Source organism: Electrona antarctica (assembly GCF_951216825.1).
Source record: "Electrona antarctica genome assembly, chromosome: 14".
Taxonomy (NCBI): domain Eukaryota; kingdom Metazoa; phylum Chordata; class Actinopteri; order Myctophiformes; family Myctophidae; genus Electrona; species Electrona antarctica.
In genome coordinates this window covers 43,293,237-43,309,572 of record NC_136795.1, presented here as the reverse complement: position 1 = coordinate 43,309,572, position 16,336 = coordinate 43,293,237, and the positions used below count along the sequence as shown (strand labels likewise).

The 16,336-nt window shown below is 46.9% G+C and overlaps 1 protein-coding gene across 1 annotated transcript in view; it reads right to left on the bottom strand.

Annotated features, from left to right (window-relative positions):
* The window catches only part of cep112 (centrosomal protein 112), a gene marked incomplete at its 3' end in the record, with an annotated part of 173,272 nt that overhangs the window by 38,964 nt on the left and 117,972 nt on the right, over positions 1 to 16,336 (bottom strand). The window contains exon 17 of the mRNA XM_079520878.1: positions 9,984 to 10,091. Coding sequence (XP_079377004.1) covers positions 9,984 to 10,091 — 108 coding nt within the window. The remainder of the gene's footprint in view (positions 1 to 9,983; positions 10,092 to 16,336) is intronic.

The window sequence follows — 16,336 nt, the reverse complement described above, 5'->3', positions numbered from 1 at the left end:
TACGCCACTGGGCTGAGCGTTTCGGCATTATAAGAAGAGCAAAGCCAGAGCTTTGGTTCTCTGCGTGCGTGCATGTATGTATGCAGCCTGGTATGGGGCGATGGCTGAGCCATCTGTCCTGCTGGTAACCCACCCGTACCCCATGCTATGCATCTGACAGTATGGGGCAAGAGGCTTTAAAGAGCTTGATCCCATGCTCCATCAAAAAAGAAAAAAAGATGCGGACGTACAAGCTCACAACGTGTCGCGTCCACGGCGCGTTGTGAGCTTGTACGTCTGCTGTTTGTTTCTTTGTTTGTTTTCTTTGTTTGTTTTCTTTGGAGGAACTTTTGAGGAGAAAGAAAGGGACGATAATATTTGAGCAGAGCGGCGAAAAGACAACTAAAGAGAAAAAAAAGAAAGCACTCAATTGTGCCTCTGTTCTTTTTGGTTTTATTTTTACCTGTAATCCTATTCGCTAAGGCAGACTGACTGACGTGGAATATTCCGTGAGTGTGAGTGTGTGTGTGTGTGTGTGTGTGTGTGTGTGTGTGTGTAGGGGTGGGGGATAAAGTCCAAGCACATTCAGAATTCAATAGTTTATGAATCGATAACGTTGTCTTCTGCCGCTTTTACAGTTTCACGGGATCATATAATCCGGCGTGTTTTACAGCCAATCATCATCAGGGGTTATGTGATGTTAACGAGTAATGGGCGAGTGAGGTGGTGCTACTGCAGAGAGAGAGAGAGGGGGCACTGTGTCAGCGGCAATGATGCTAAAGCTAACCACAAAAACCTCCTGCATTACTACTGTACAGAGAGAGAGAGAGAGAGAGAGAGAGAGAGAGAGAGAGACAAACAAACACAACTAAAGGAAATGCAAAGCCCCACATTTATTTGGATTGTAATTATGCTGTCAGCTGTGTACACACACACACACACACACACACACACACACACACACACACACACACACACACACACACACACACACACACACACACACACACACACACACACACACACACACACACACACACACACACACACAGTGAGTCAGGGTCACCTGCTGTGAGGTGAGCCTTGGCAGCCCCCCCCCCACCTATCCCCCTACCCACAACCCCTCAAGTCTTTCCCAGGCTCTGTTCGACAACAGTTAGTTCCCATGCACTCCCCCATGGCGGGGGTACAAGTGACCCCCATCTCCGTCCCGTCCCCCCCGTCCCCCCCCAGCCTTGCCGGAGCCCTGACAGGCCAGTGGGGGAGCCCCTCCGTATAGGCTTTGAAGCTAATCCCCACTGGCCCCAACACATTGTGGCCTGTGACGGCACCCTACCTGCACGGTGTGGCAGAGAAGATGGACCCCCGTACGGGTCTGTGACTCTAAGAGTGTGAAAATATAGTAACGCTTCCATTTCCAAGAGGTCCCATTTGCACACGCTCAGAGTTTAATAAATCGCTGGACGCTGTTCGGACAGTCTAAAGTACATTCCAGGCCATATTTAACAACAAAAAAAAGTGCCTGCAAAGGGGTAACCCTTATGCTTATGCGTGCACTCTCTGAATTAACAGCGAGGATTTCACTTCAATTCACGATCCACTCACAGACACGAGGTAGGGCGAAAGAAAAACGCACGGTCCCCCAGAGAGAAGTGTCCATGGTCATTGTCTGATCCCGGGGCGGTCACCACGGGGTCAAAATGAACCATTTCAGGTCCATAACTCTGAGAGTGAACGAACAGAACCAATCTCAGAGATAAACTAAAACACTGTGGATTAGTGTGTTGAGTGTTAGCACGGGGCGGTCCAGATCGCTCGCAGGACGGTCCAGATCGCTAGCAGGACGGTCCAGATCGCTCTCACATCCCCGAGGCCAGACTCGGTCCGACAGCTGGAGAGGATCCTCAGCAAGGGGTCAGCAGAAATAATCGAAAAAAACTGGATTCAATCGATTAATGAAACTATACATTTTCAACAATACAAGTTTGGCTATAATATTTATTTTCACCGTCTTTACGCGTAACAGTTTTATGACAACGTGTGAAATGCGTCTCAAGCGGTTGATCAGACGTATCGATTTAGTAGTCCATTACGGTATATCTATATAAAAAAAGGTGCTAGAATATTTGATGAATCGTTGGTTTATTAAAGTTTCTATAGCATCGTGACTATACGAGCTGTGCGTCCTCTTTTCTTTAGTCAAAGTATTATCTCCTGTGGTCGGCACCTCGCCGCTACTGGTGTGCGCTCCTATACCTTTCCATTTGTTCTATGAATCGGGAAAAGGCAATAATCTCACTAAATCACATAATCATGGATCATTGCAGGACAGATGGACGTGCAGCGAGGGGATGGAAGGGGGAGGGGGGGGGGGGGGGGCTCTTAGCTTACTGTTGACGTGAGACGCCCCATGGTTCTTTTAAGACATTTAGAACTGGGAACGATTCTACAAAATATCTTCTAAATCCTGTGGTTCTCAAACTATTTCATGTCAAGGATTCCCAAAAATATATGTAATTGGCCCGCCGACCCCCATCTGAAAATACGTTGTTCCAGAGCCCCCCCCCCCAGAAGCAATGATTTGAGTTAAAAAACGTTCGGCTCTGAAAGAATATATATTCAAAGATTTGCACTACATTTTCATGATTTTTCAAAACTAGCAGACCTACAAGCAAATAGCTAAAGTATAACACAATGCATTAAAACACCAAAAGGGGTTCCCGCCCAGAATGGGTTAACTGAAGACATTATGGACGTCCTAAACATTATGGTTCCTCTCACACACACACACACACACAATGCGAAGCAACAAAAAAAACCAAAAAAGAAGATCCACTATACGGCCAGAGAAGAAAAAGTGTGTGGTCACACTGACTGCAGACAGGACGGAGCAGCATCCCTCTCCCGTCATGCAGCCCATATAACGCCTGCCCTGCACGCCTCTCATCCCATATAACGCCTGCCCTGCACGCCTCCCATGCAGTCTGACAGAGCGAGAGGAGGTCCCACACAGCAGGAGACCTGGATGGACGCTGTGTGTGTGTGTGTGTGCATGCCGCGGCGCGGGGGGCTAGCGTACCAACCGTTAGCACGCTGGTTAGCTCCAGTCTCAGGTTTGTAAAAGACCGCAGGGGACGAAGAGAAAGAAAGAAAACATAGATCCGAGTAGGGGAGTAGTAGAAGAAGAAAAAAAACAAGCCTGTATATGAAAAAAAAGCAGGCGGACATGCAGGAAGAGCAGAGCGGAGGGGACGATGGAGCAGCGGCGGTCGAGGAGCCTGGCTGTGACATCACGCAGCGGCGGCGGCGTGCGTGCGGAGTGAAGGATGCTGGGTGCTGCGGTTCTTAAGCCATTAGGACCTGAGGTCCAATCGACAAAACAATGCCTTCTAAACAAGTGTTTATCAAACGTTTTTTTTGCGCCAAGGACCCCCAAATTGATGTGTATTTGGCCACGGACCTCCCCATTTGAAAATGTTTTGCATGTGCCATGCAGGGAATGTTTTCCAAACACTTTTTTTTTCTCAGAAATGTTCGGAGATAGCATATGTACAAGCTCGAAGTGACGTACTGTGAGCTTGTACATACTTTCGAGAACCACTGTTCTAAATCCTAAGAGTTTTTTTTGTCGTTCTGAAAAACGTATCCAATGTAAAACGCCATAGATGCTTCCCCGGTTCCAATGGGTTAAAGGGACCGACCTGGCAGGCTGGCTACAGAGCCCAGCGTGGTGCCAACCGTACGGAGTGGGCCCGGTGTTACAGCACAGCATGGAGCCTGCCTGTGTGTGTGTGTGTGTGTGTGTGTGTGTGTGCGCGCGTGTGTGTGTGTCACGTGTGTGCGTCACATGTGTGTGTGTGTGTGTGTGTGTGCGTGTGTGCGTGCGTGCGTGCGTGCGTGCGTGCGTGCGTGCGTTCGTGCGCGTGTGTTATACACTACAGCGATGAGAAGGAGGAGGAACAAGGCCTTGTTTGGTCTCAGCAGGGGAGTCTGGAGCCAGTGTGAGAAGAGAGAGAGAGAGAGAGAGAGAGAGAGAGAGAGAGAGAGAGAGAGAGAGAGAGAGAGAGAGAGAGAGAGAGAGAGAGAGAGTTTCACAAGATAGTATTACCCAAAGTGTTAATGTAACACAGCTCTGTTTATACCTTTTTTATATTCCTATTTATATTCAATATTTATTTGTAAATTGTTGTATCTTGATTGTCTGATTGACTTTTGCTTTGGCAATGCAAACGTACGTTTTCTCATGCCAATATGCTCCTTTGAATTTAATTTAATTGTGAGAGAGAGAGAGAGAGAGAGAGAGAGAGAGAGAGAGAGAGAGAGAGCGCTTGTATGGGTGTGTTTTTACATTGCTGTCCTTCAGAAATCATGTATCTGCAAATTTCAAATTTCAAAATGTCATAAAGAATGGCCTATACTTTATTGGAAGAGCGTTGTGCAAAGGCCTGTTGGTTAAGCCCGTCTGTTTATTTATTTATATATTGTTTTTAATTTTGTGTGGAACAAATTAAGTCTATGGACTTTTAATGATGAAAAAAATATATATATATATCACCACCCACCCACGTGACGTCATGTGGCAGCCGAGTCTATGGACCTTCTGTTTAGAGAAACAGACAGAGTAAACATATAGGCCCTCATTTATCAACTCGGCGTACGCCAAAATACGGGTGCACGCCGAAATTACCGCAATTGTCGGCATTTACCATTTCCGCCAAAGCTTGAAATTCAACGTGTGCCAGGACAAAAATCACGTCTGGTCGGGAGCTGTCGTACGCTTTGTCCTCACCTGTTTTTCTGTCGTAGAACAGCGGAGCAGCATTGTTTGACCAGCTGAGCGGCTGTCACAGGCATCGAAACATATGTATTCACTCCTAAAATGTTAATATAAAACTGTATGTAGGCCTATATGGGCTACATGTAAAAAAAGAAAAAGAAAAAGAAAAGAAAAAAAAGGAATAGGCCTACATCAACGATGTGTCTGTGTCATATGAAATTGGTAGGATATTACCAACTTTACGAGCAGTTAAAATTGCGCAATTAAAACAATGTTGCAAGTTTAGATGCTTAAGCCATTTAAACAGTGTTTTCTGTTTTGAATGAGCACATACCGTATGAGAGGATTTGCGCTGCCTGTGCTGGAATCCCCCTTTCTCGAGTTACATCTCGTCGTTTTAAGGATAAACCCGACGCAGCGCAAGTGCAGGGGAGTCAAGGGGACCGCCCTAACCCAGCCAGCCCACCAGTGCCAGTGCCATGTACATGAGGCTGGTTTAGGCAGCACATTCATATCATTGACAGTTGACTCGCGAGGCAATCTACGGTGTCATGAACGGACCACAGTGATAGAGACAGACAGGACAGGAGATGTTGCAAAACAGGCTTGCATGCTGTGGTTTACTAACCAGAAAGGCAAGCGAGGCGAGAGGAGAACAGACCTAGGCCTACAGCTTTATTTAATTCATGCAGGTGTTCGTTCCTTATTTGCAAGTTGCGTGTGTGTGCGTGCGTGCGTGTGTGTGTGTGTATGAGAGAGGGGGGTGAGGCGGGCAGCAAGTTTTTCCTGTAACCATGATTTCCAGGTCGTATTGCAGTTGTTCATGTCGCAAACACGAGGGCGAGGCTTGATTTCATAGGGTGTGCCAGATAGATTTCAGCCGCCACATGTATTAACGTCGGAACGAAATTAAGGAAGGATCAGCTGTTTGCGATCACTTTATAAATGCCGTGGCGACGTGGGTGTACTACGAAACCTACACTCGAATTTGGGGCAGATTTTACACTCAATTGATAAATGAGGGCCATACTCTCCATTTTCCACCGAGGTTGAACCGGTTCCATTCTGTTTTTCCCGTCAAATTTTGAACAAAATTAATAGAGCGCCGAAGTCCTGACGTCACTCGCTCATCCCCTTGTTCCAAGGGGTTAGACACAATGGTTTTCAATTTTTTAATTGGAATCCTGAAAAGTGGGGTCCGGGGACCCCCAGGGGTCCTCGAGGGAGTTCCAGGGGGTCCCCAGCTAAATGATAATTAGGAACCAAATGGAGCCTTATGGGTCGAACCAACTTTGATTTCACAATATACATTGGGGTACCAAGAGATAGAAATGCCATTCAATTGAGAGACCGTAGCCTGATTCAGGTCAAACCTGGGGGTCCTTGAAATGAAAATGGTTGAAAATCACTGCTAGAGCCGTCTCAATCTTCTCTTATGGGGGTCCATGGCATATATTTTCAAATGGGGGTCCACAGGCTAATGGGTATCATTTTGGGGGTCCTTGACATGAAAAAGTTGAGAACCTCTGGTCTAAATATTAACAACTACATTGGTTTCCCATAAAGGAACGGACGTGTTTGCGTGTCTCATGTCTCTACCATGTGAGGGAGTGGGACCAGGGTCAGAGGTCACCAGTCACGACCCCGACCACACCAGACATTTGACCTCTTCTTCTACGTCAGTTCAAGGTCAAGGAGCAGGGGGAGGGGGGGTGCTGCATGCGGGCTAGGCATGACGTCCGACCGCCATAAGGGTCAGGGAGGGGGGAGGGGGGGGGGGGGGGGGGGGAAACAACTCCTTCATACATGGTTCCACTTTTAAAGTGTCATTGAAGCCGCCGGCATGGAATGTTCCTTTGTGCACGTCTGAATGGACAAACTTGACCCCCATGACCCACCGACACCAATCTCTTAACACCACGCATGCACGCAAGCGCACACGTGCACGCACGCACACGCACACACGCACGCATGCATGGGTGAATGGGTATACAAAAAAGGGCTTAAATGAGTATACACACTTCCACGTGCATACAGAAATAAATGAATTCACACCAGTACACGCACATGCACACAGACGCGCGCAAACGCACGCACGCACGCACGCACGCACGCACGGGGCAGCGGTGGCCTAAGGGTTAGAGGAGCGCCCTTGTGGCCGAAAGGTTGCCGGTTCGATTCCCCCGGACGGGCAGGAAAAATCTGGGTGGGGAAGTGATTGTCATCACTCACCCAACACCGCTTGAGTGCCCTTGAGCAAGGCACTGAACCCCCAACTGCTCCCCCTGGAGCTGCTTAGTGGCCAACAGTATAAGACTGTGGTTGTACTGGTCAGCTCCCAGGTTTTAGTGTGTGTGTGTGTGTGTGTGTGTGTGTGTGTGTGTGTGTGTGTGTGTGTGTGTGTGTGTGTGTGTGTGTGTGTGTTTCTATGTGCAGGGCGTTGCTGAAAATGAGCACCTGCGCTCAGCTACTTCCCTGGGTAAATAAAGAATAAAAAAAAAAACACACACACACACACACAGACACACACACACACACTTGGACACGCCAGACAAACCAGTGTGTAATCCTTCAGCCGTCGACTGGACTCTTCTCAGCCCACGTTCATCCTGTCGCTACAGGCCTGTGATCTACACACACACACACACACACACACGGAACGCTCTCTCAATACATCTATGATTGCTTTTCCTGTCTTTTCTTCTTTAACTTGAAACAGAATGCGTGAGCGTGTGGGAAGTGGCGGTCCGCAAAGCACGGTTAAAAGTCTCGCCAAAATGAACTTGTTTGTGGGAAGGACAAGAACAAACAAACAAACAAACACACAAACAAAGCACATTGAATATCGTTGCAGTCGGGCAGAAACCTCAAATCTCCATATTTCAGCTATTTATGTTTTTCTTCTTTTTTGTAAATGAACACCATACTTCATACTACTTCGTATCGCACCAAAGTAGTTTTAAAATGGGTTTAAGATGATAAGGAGATGAGTGCAGTAAGAATTACATAAAACAAAAAGGTAGACAAATTCCACCTGAATATCAATTCAATACACATTCATTTCCCCTCATGAATGTCGGGGATCTCGGGGTCTCTTCCCAGTGGGGAGGAGACCCCGGGGGGCAGACCAAGGACCAGATGGAGGGATCTCGGGGTCTCTTCCCAGTGGGGAGGAGACCCCGAGGGGCAGAGCAAGGACCAGATGGAGGGATCTCGGGGTCTCTTCCCAGTGGGGAGGAGACCACCGGGGGGCAGACCAAGGACCAGATGGAGGGATCTCGGGGTCTCTTCCCAGTGGGGAGGAGACCCCGGGGGGCAGACCAAGGACCAGATGGAGGGATCTCGGGGTCTCTTCCCAGTGGGGAGGAGACCCCGGGGGGGCAGACCAAGGACCAGATGGAGGGATCTCGGGGTCTCTTCCCAGTGGGGAGGAGACCCCGGGGGGCAGACCAAGGACCAGATGGAGGGATCTCGGGGTCTCTTCCCAGTGGGGAGGAGACCCCGGGGGGCAGACCAAGGACCAGATGGAGGGATCTCGGGGTCTCTTCCCAGTGGGGAGGAGACCCCGGGGGGCAGACCAAGGACCAGATGGAGGGATCTCGGGGTCTCTTCCCAGTGGGGAGGAGACCCCGGGGGGCAGACCAAGGACCAGATGGAGGGATCTCGGGGTCTCTTCCCAGTGGGGAGGAGACCCCGAGGGGCAGACCAAGGACCAGATGGAGGGATCTCGGGGTCTCTTCCCAGTGGGGAGGAGACCCCGAGGGGCAGACCAAGGACCAGATGGTCACACATGGCCTTGGTGGAACATCTCGGGATCCCCCATGAGGAAGTTACTAATGTTGCACTGCTCTGGAGAGGGAAGTCTGGAACTCTCTGGTGGAGCTGTTGCTCGTGCGACCCCGACTCGTTTAAGCGGTTGAAGATGGATGGCATTGGGGTTTTAGGAAAATGCTTCTAAACATAACGTCGGTTTGACCACTTCAAAGAGCCGAATGTGACGCAATGAAAGCTTGTAGATTGGCTATTTTCTCTGTGCGACCTGCTTCCATGGAAGACATCCTGGCTTCTACGGAATCCAAATGACTGAAATCGGGTGCGTGGCGACTGAGAACTTTAACCCATTTTGACCTGAGATCAGATTCTAAAAATGTCTTCTACATCCTGACAGTTTTCTGAAAAAGCTATGTTTCTATGTCAGTCGTTCTTTGATTTTTCAAAAATAGCAGACCTACAAGCTCGTAGCTTGTAGGTCTGCATGAACCCAGAATGGGTTCATGCTATACGGCAGGTCGAGCTGTCGTCAGGTTTGGAATGAAAATACAAAAAAATATGATGTTACGCTACAGTATGTCATCCATTTAACCCATAATTATAGCCCCAAAAATAGCTGATCTGCAGGCTTGTACAATACAGAGAGCATACTGTATCGTATGCATTGGTTAAAACAACGAGCCGTTCATTACAATATGTCACAAAATGTATAGCTTTACGGTAAAGCAGCACTTCATTGTATATGGTTATTTACGTAGAAAATGAGACAATGTACACCATGCCTTCAAGCTGCCCTCCAATCCAATCAGAGCATTTGCCAGCGTTAATATCCATCCCAGGGTGCGTTAATCAAATGAGACGGCCGTCCTATCAACACGCAGGGTTTTCAACGAGGAGGGGAAATAGTTTCTATAGACTGCTAATGAGAATGGAGGATGATTGGAGATGGGGGGGGGAGATAAAGGTGAATTGTATTGGGAGCATGCCGATCACATTAAGAGGTGTCATTTTTTAATGGAGACCCCAATCTAGACTCAATCTAAACCGTGTGTCCTTATCGTGAGGAATTAATCGATGTAAAGCGTGTTCCCTTATCATGAGGAATTAATCGATGTAAAGCGTGTTCCCTTATCGCGAGGAATTATTCGAGTGGAACGGATGAGGAGAAACAACGGTTTCCAAATGTCAGGCCAAGCATCCTCCTTCTACACCACTTCTCAAATTGAATTGACGGACGGACGGACGGACGGACGGACGGACGGACGGACGGACGGACGGACGGACGGACGGACGGACGGACGGACGGACGGACGGACAGACAGACAGACAGACAGACAGACAGACAGACAGACAGACAGACAGACAGACAGACAGACAGACAGACAGACAGACAGACAGACAGACAGACAGACAGACAGACAGACAGACAGACAGACAGACAGACAGACAGACAGACCTGCTGCTCGTATCTGTGTCGGAGCTCTTCCAGCTGCTGGTTGAACTCCTGGGCCTGTTTCTCTCGCAGGGACTTGGAGCGGTTCAGGTCCTCCTCGACTCTCTCCATCTGGACCAGAGGACAGACAGGGGACACCTTAGTGTCACTGTGTTTAATACAACTCTCCATCTGGACCAGGGGACAGACAGGGGACACCTTAGTGTCACTGTGTTTAATACAACTGTCCATCTGGACCAGGGGACACCTTAGTGTCACTGTGTTTAATACAACTCTCCATCTGGACCAGGGGACAGACAGGGGACACCTTATTAACCCATTTTGACCTGGGAACGATTCCATAAATGTCTTGACATTTTTCTGAAAAAGCTATGTCGTTCTTCGATTTTTCAAAAATAGCAGACCTACAAGCTTGTAGATCTGCTATTTTTCAATAGCTAAAGCAAAACATAATGCTTACACCAAAAGGGGTTCCCGCCCCAAAATGGGTTAAATGTTGAAAATGGTTAATAGAAACATACATTTCTTATGTGGGGAAAAACCCGACAGCAGGATCAAACACGGAGGCTTGGACCAACGTCTTCCTCAGCATCACGACCGACACAACCGTGTTTGATACTTGCTGCTATGGGTTTGTCAATAAATAAGAGATCCTAAAATAAGGAATTGAACTTTAACAGTGCTTATCCCAGTGATCAAAGCGTCCTCACGTCCCACATTGACACACCAACCGTGGCAAGCAAGCACAGAGCGACTCGTTGGAGGCAATGTAGGGTTCTACATTTGTCTTTCCCAAGGACACTTCGACATGTGGACAGGAGGAGGGTGGGATTCGAACCGCCGACCCACGGATCACTGGACGACCTGCTCTCCCTCCTGAGCCACAGCTGCCCGAGTGAACCAAGCGAGTGGTGAGCTGGTGATCTGTTCCTGTCAGAGCAGTGCATCCAACAGAACCGTAAACTTTTTTTAACTGACCTCGCGTTCTCTTCCTCAAGCCCTCCTGTTTTTCCTCTACACCAAATATCTTGGCAGAAAATGGCCAATCTACAAGTGTGTGTCGAGAGCTTGTAGATCAGCTATGTTTTGCATAATGTCTGCCACTAGTACACCGGTTGAGTGGCGAATAACGGACAGCTTTGTCACCAACAAGCGCGATCGGGGGGAGACCAACAGCACGGACCAACACCAGCCAGCAGGCGCCAGCCCCACCTGAGGACGCCACCGGTTCCCGTGGGAGCTGGACGAACGCATGGCAGAGCATTCAAATGTGTGGACATCCGTAAAAGGACATCCAAAAACGGTTGCAACAGAAAGGCATTGCCAACCCAAAGGAGGTTTTGGAATGAGAGAGGATGAAAAAAGTGTTTTATACTGCGTCAGAACTGGGTTTCTGAGCGGTGAAAGGCAGAGCCAGCCCGCTCAGTAATCTGCGCATGCAGCTAAATGGATACCACCTCTGAAACAGTACCGTATATATATGTGACTAAATTTGACTGAGGGACTGCCATTGGATTTTTTTGAATTTTCGTTTTTTCATGCCATATGAAAGCAGGGAATCATAGCTTCAAATTGACATATTGGTTGTTCAGTTTGACCCACCACTTTTGGAGATATGGCTTATAGAGTAATGTCTTGCAGAAAACAGCGAGTTGAGAAAACCGGCTTGAAAGGTTCACTGCTGTGGTCTCTAACATTACACCTAGCTACATGTTTGGGCATTTATTTCATATTTACATGTCGATTTCAGCTCTGACACTTATTTCAGACATGCTCTAGTATGTGAAGAGTCTGCCTGTGCTATTAACTCATTTTGGGGGAAAAAAAGGGAAAAAAAAGGTTTTCTCCGCTGGTGAAAAGCTGTAATTTGCGCGATGGCAGTCTCTCAGTCAAATCTGGTCACATATATACAGCCGGTGGTTTCAGCACCTGGATCTCCCTCCAACGTGCTGTGGGTGATTTGTCACAGAGGTTCAGATGTTTTGCCTTGTCTTTTCTTGTGCCATGTTATGTTTATGCATGGGGAGGTTTTTATAACTCCTGGAGGGTTGGCTCATACGACTAGTACCTCCTAACCTTCACAGCAAACATAAAAAAAAAAAAAACGATGTCTTCTTTTTTAGCTGCTGGCAGAACGACGAAGCCTTCTGGGTCAGAAACGAAACCCAAATATATCACGCCCACATCTGACCGATCACACCATGTTTATGTTCAAACTTTCTTTGGCTATATTCAGGAGATATTGGCGGTGTGCGGACATCCAAACTTTGTTTGTCTGACAGACACTGAAAAAGTTCTAAAGGATATAATTGTGCCAGTCCAAACAATGTTTGAAGTATGGGGCCCACCGTGTCAAACTGTAAGTCATTGGATTTTTTTTTTCATGTCATATGAAAGCAGGGAAACAAACCGACAGCTGACGGCCTTAAAGGAGAATTCCATGCTAGAAGGCTTTTTTACCTTTCTTTGTAGTTGTTACGTCCCCACCAAAGAGGTCCAGGTGTTTTTTTGTGCAAAAAACTCCTTATTGGCTATTTCCCCTACCATAAGCCCTCAATGAATTGCATTGAATGGGAATTGAATGGGGCTATGGGGTGTTGTGCTAATTCGCTTATTTCCATCGACATAAGTAGTAAAGTGTGCCGCTTGGTATATTATTTACATTATGAAGAGAGGATATATAAAAAAAAAAAATCATTTTGAGCGATGGAAATAAGCGAATTAGCACAACACCCCGTAGCCCCATTCACTTCAATGCAATTCATTTAGCGCTTATGGTAACAACTACAAAGAAAGGTAAGAAAGCCTTTTAGTATGGAATTATCCTTTAAGTGCCGGAGTGTTTTGCGGACATTTCCAAGCTCTCCATCTCCCAGTTCTGTGGTCGGTTTGATTGATCGAATACTTCATTAACAGTTTGCAAAAAGTACAGAAGTATAGTTACACAACAATGCTAAAATGATGAAATGATGCACAGTCCCTGTGGGTTTTGAGTGAGTTGCAATGTAACATGGAGCTGTGTTTTACTGTGCTCTCCATTATGACCGGGCCACCTCCGCCTCCGCCCTGCTAAACTATGCGCTAACCGCCGGCTAAAGCAAACTGAAGCTAATCAGCTCTTGTGCGCCTTCAAAACTTCCATCGGAAACCTCCCTGAGCACCGTTAACTCAGAATAACTTGTGATAGGAGTCAGAAGTTTAACAGGCGAGCGGCGTGCTCATCTCATCGATCAGCGAGCTCTTCTTTCCCAATCAGCCGCCATGCCCACTCCTCCACAGCCACCGCCCACGCGCTGCTTCTGCGCCCAACATACTAATTACCCCAGCGCTTTGGTTAGCCCGCTATTGGTCGATACCCGCTCACGAGGTCAGTGCACGTGGAGGAGGGAGAGAGAGAGAGAGATGTATTGCCTAGAATAACTATATATATATATATATATATATATATATAATAGGCTGTCAAAGTTAACGCGTTAATCGTGCGTTAACTCAACGTCCTTTTAACGGCGTTAATTTAATTAACGCGCGATTAACGCACGGTGAAGTTTGACAGAACGGTTGAGAGACGCATGCATCTGAATGCAGGCAGGCAGATTCCAATAGCCCCGCCTCTCTCTCATCCCCCCCCCCCCACTCTCTCTCTACCATTCCCACACTCAGTCCGGACTCCGGACCGTCAGTACTATAGGGCTGCGCACAGTTGAGCTGTGAGCAGAGGCTGAATGCCTCCGTTCGGCTCGTTATTAATTAATTTGCTTCACAATGTGTTAGATCAGAAGCTCTTTGAAGTGGGCATTGGGCAAAAGCAAAACTCTGGCAGTTTTGGTTGACAAACATAGTTAGTTAGTTGTGGAAGCTTGATGCTAATCATGCTACACAGACCATGCTAATGAGTGCTAAAGCTAATGTTGACTTGCAGGAGAGAGGGGCAGGGGCTCTCGTGTGTGTGTGTGTGTGTGTGTGTGTGTGTGTGTGTGTGTGTGTGTGTGTGTTGAGTTTTTTACGGATAAAAAATATGCGATTAATTTGCGATTAATCGGCGATTAACTATGGGCAATCATGCGATTAATCGCGATTAAATATTTTAATCGACTGACAGGCCTAATATATATATTTTTTTTTAAATATATATATATATATATATATATATTTTTTTTTTTTTTTTCAGTCAGATAAGTCACAAATAGATTTAACCAAAATGTATTATGGAATGAGAATGCAAGTGTGCATGTAATATTTTATCTTGGCGTTCGGCTCTGCTACATTTTTCTCCCTGTACTGCTCGGCACAATTAAACACCATCGTTAAACATTAAGAGCAGGGAGATATACAATAGCAACCCCCCCCATGGGGAACATAAATAACAGAGCCCACCGGTGGTGCTGGGGTGGTCATCACATGTCAATCAACAACCAGGAACCATATGCAAGAGGAAGGCAGGAAGAAGCATGCAGTCTATAGTGAGCTTGACCCATTCTGGGCGGGAACCCCTTTTGGTGTTAGCATTATGTTATGCTTTAGCTATTGAAAAATAGCAGATCTACAAGCTCATAGCGCGCCACCGAGTGGCGCGCTACGAGCTTGTAGGTCTGCTATTTTTGAAAAATCGAAGAACCACTTACATAGAAACATAGCTTTTTCAGAAAACTGTCAGGACGTAGAAGACATTTTTAGAATCTGATCTCAGGTCAAAATGGGTTAAGTACCCCGCCCAATTGGTCAGCTGACTGCCACATCAGTGAATGACATGTGCAGGGTCTTGAAACACTGAGTACACCCACACAGTAATGCAGCATATTAACCCCTCAACTATACGTATGTGCCCTTGAGCACAGCATGAAGTATATCTGACTGAATAACTTCGCAAGCTACGTATCGTCTTTTAATATCTGTAGAAAAAATTACCACATTGTTGCTCTCCATCAGTATAATGATATTGATGCTGTCTTGCAGGCAGAAACATTGTATCATCGGATTTCAACGTTTAAATGGTTATTTTCTTCTTTTTTTCATTCATGAATAATATACCCTAATTTGTCATACGACAGTGTCACAAATATAGCAGATCTACAAGCTTACAACGTGCCGCGATGTGACACGTTGTGAACTTGTAGACCTTTGAATATTTGTTTTTGAAGTCAAAGCGGTTAAATGCGTCTGTGGGTTTTTATGAATATTGAACCAATGAAAAGTTTTAAGAGCAAGTGACAAAATAATAACTACATTGGATCCAATGAAACATTCTGAGAGAGAGAGAGAGAGAGAGAGAGAGAGAGAGAGAGAGAGAGAGAGAGAGAGAGAGAGAGAGAGAGAGAGAGAGAGAGAGAGAGAGAGAGAGTGAGAGAGAGAGATACAGAGGAATATGTGTGCACATCTGTAGTCAGGCTGTGTGTGTGCATGTGTGCGTGTGTGTGTGTGTGTGTGTGTGTGTGTGTGTGGGTGTGTGTAGCTGTGAAGACATGTTTATTCTCTTGGTTTGATCACTGTGTGCCAGCCAGCCCTCTGCTCACTGTGGTCCTGCAGAGAACAGTGTGTGTGTGTGTGCGTGCGTGCGTGCGTGCGTGCGTGCGTGCGTGCGTGCGTGCGACTGATGCAGCCACAACAGAAGTGATGTACATTGGAGTGACTGAGTGCATGTGTGTCAAATTGCACAACATACAGTATGGGACCACAATGGAAACAAGTCCCCAGGACTTTTTTGTGTTATTCTAAAATGTCTGACTGTACCGCCATGTCGTTTACTGTTCTGACCAATAAAGTATTCAATCAATCTCAAACTAAATCTGTAAAAAAAAAAAGTCATACAATCGCTGTCCTATATGTCCTCAAAAAGTAGGCTATCTATTATTACATTTCCCAGAATTCCACACCCTCAAAAAACGTGCAAAAATGTACGCCGGTTCAGGTCGCCAAGTCGTAGACCGTGACGTAGGCGAAACTGACTTTATTCATGCCAATAGTAATAATAATAATGAATTGCATTTTTGTAGCGCTTTTCCATGTTTTCAAAGCGCTTTACAATGGTTCATTCATTCATACATTCATACATTGGGAGGTGAAGCGGCGAACAGTCGACGCCAGCGTCCTCACTTCCCACATTCACACACAGACAGTGGCAACCACTGGAGGCAACGCAGGCTTCAGTGTCTTGCCCAAGGACACTTCAACATGTGGACATGAGGAGGAGCCGGGATTCGAACCGCCGACCCAGGGATCATTGGACGAGCTGCTCTACCACCTGAGCCACAGCCGGCCTATACAACCGCCCTGGCACTCCCTCCCCCCTTAGAGTGTTCCGTTTTTCTGAAAGCCACCATTACTCACTCCGTCCGTCTATACGTCTGTAACCTCGATGG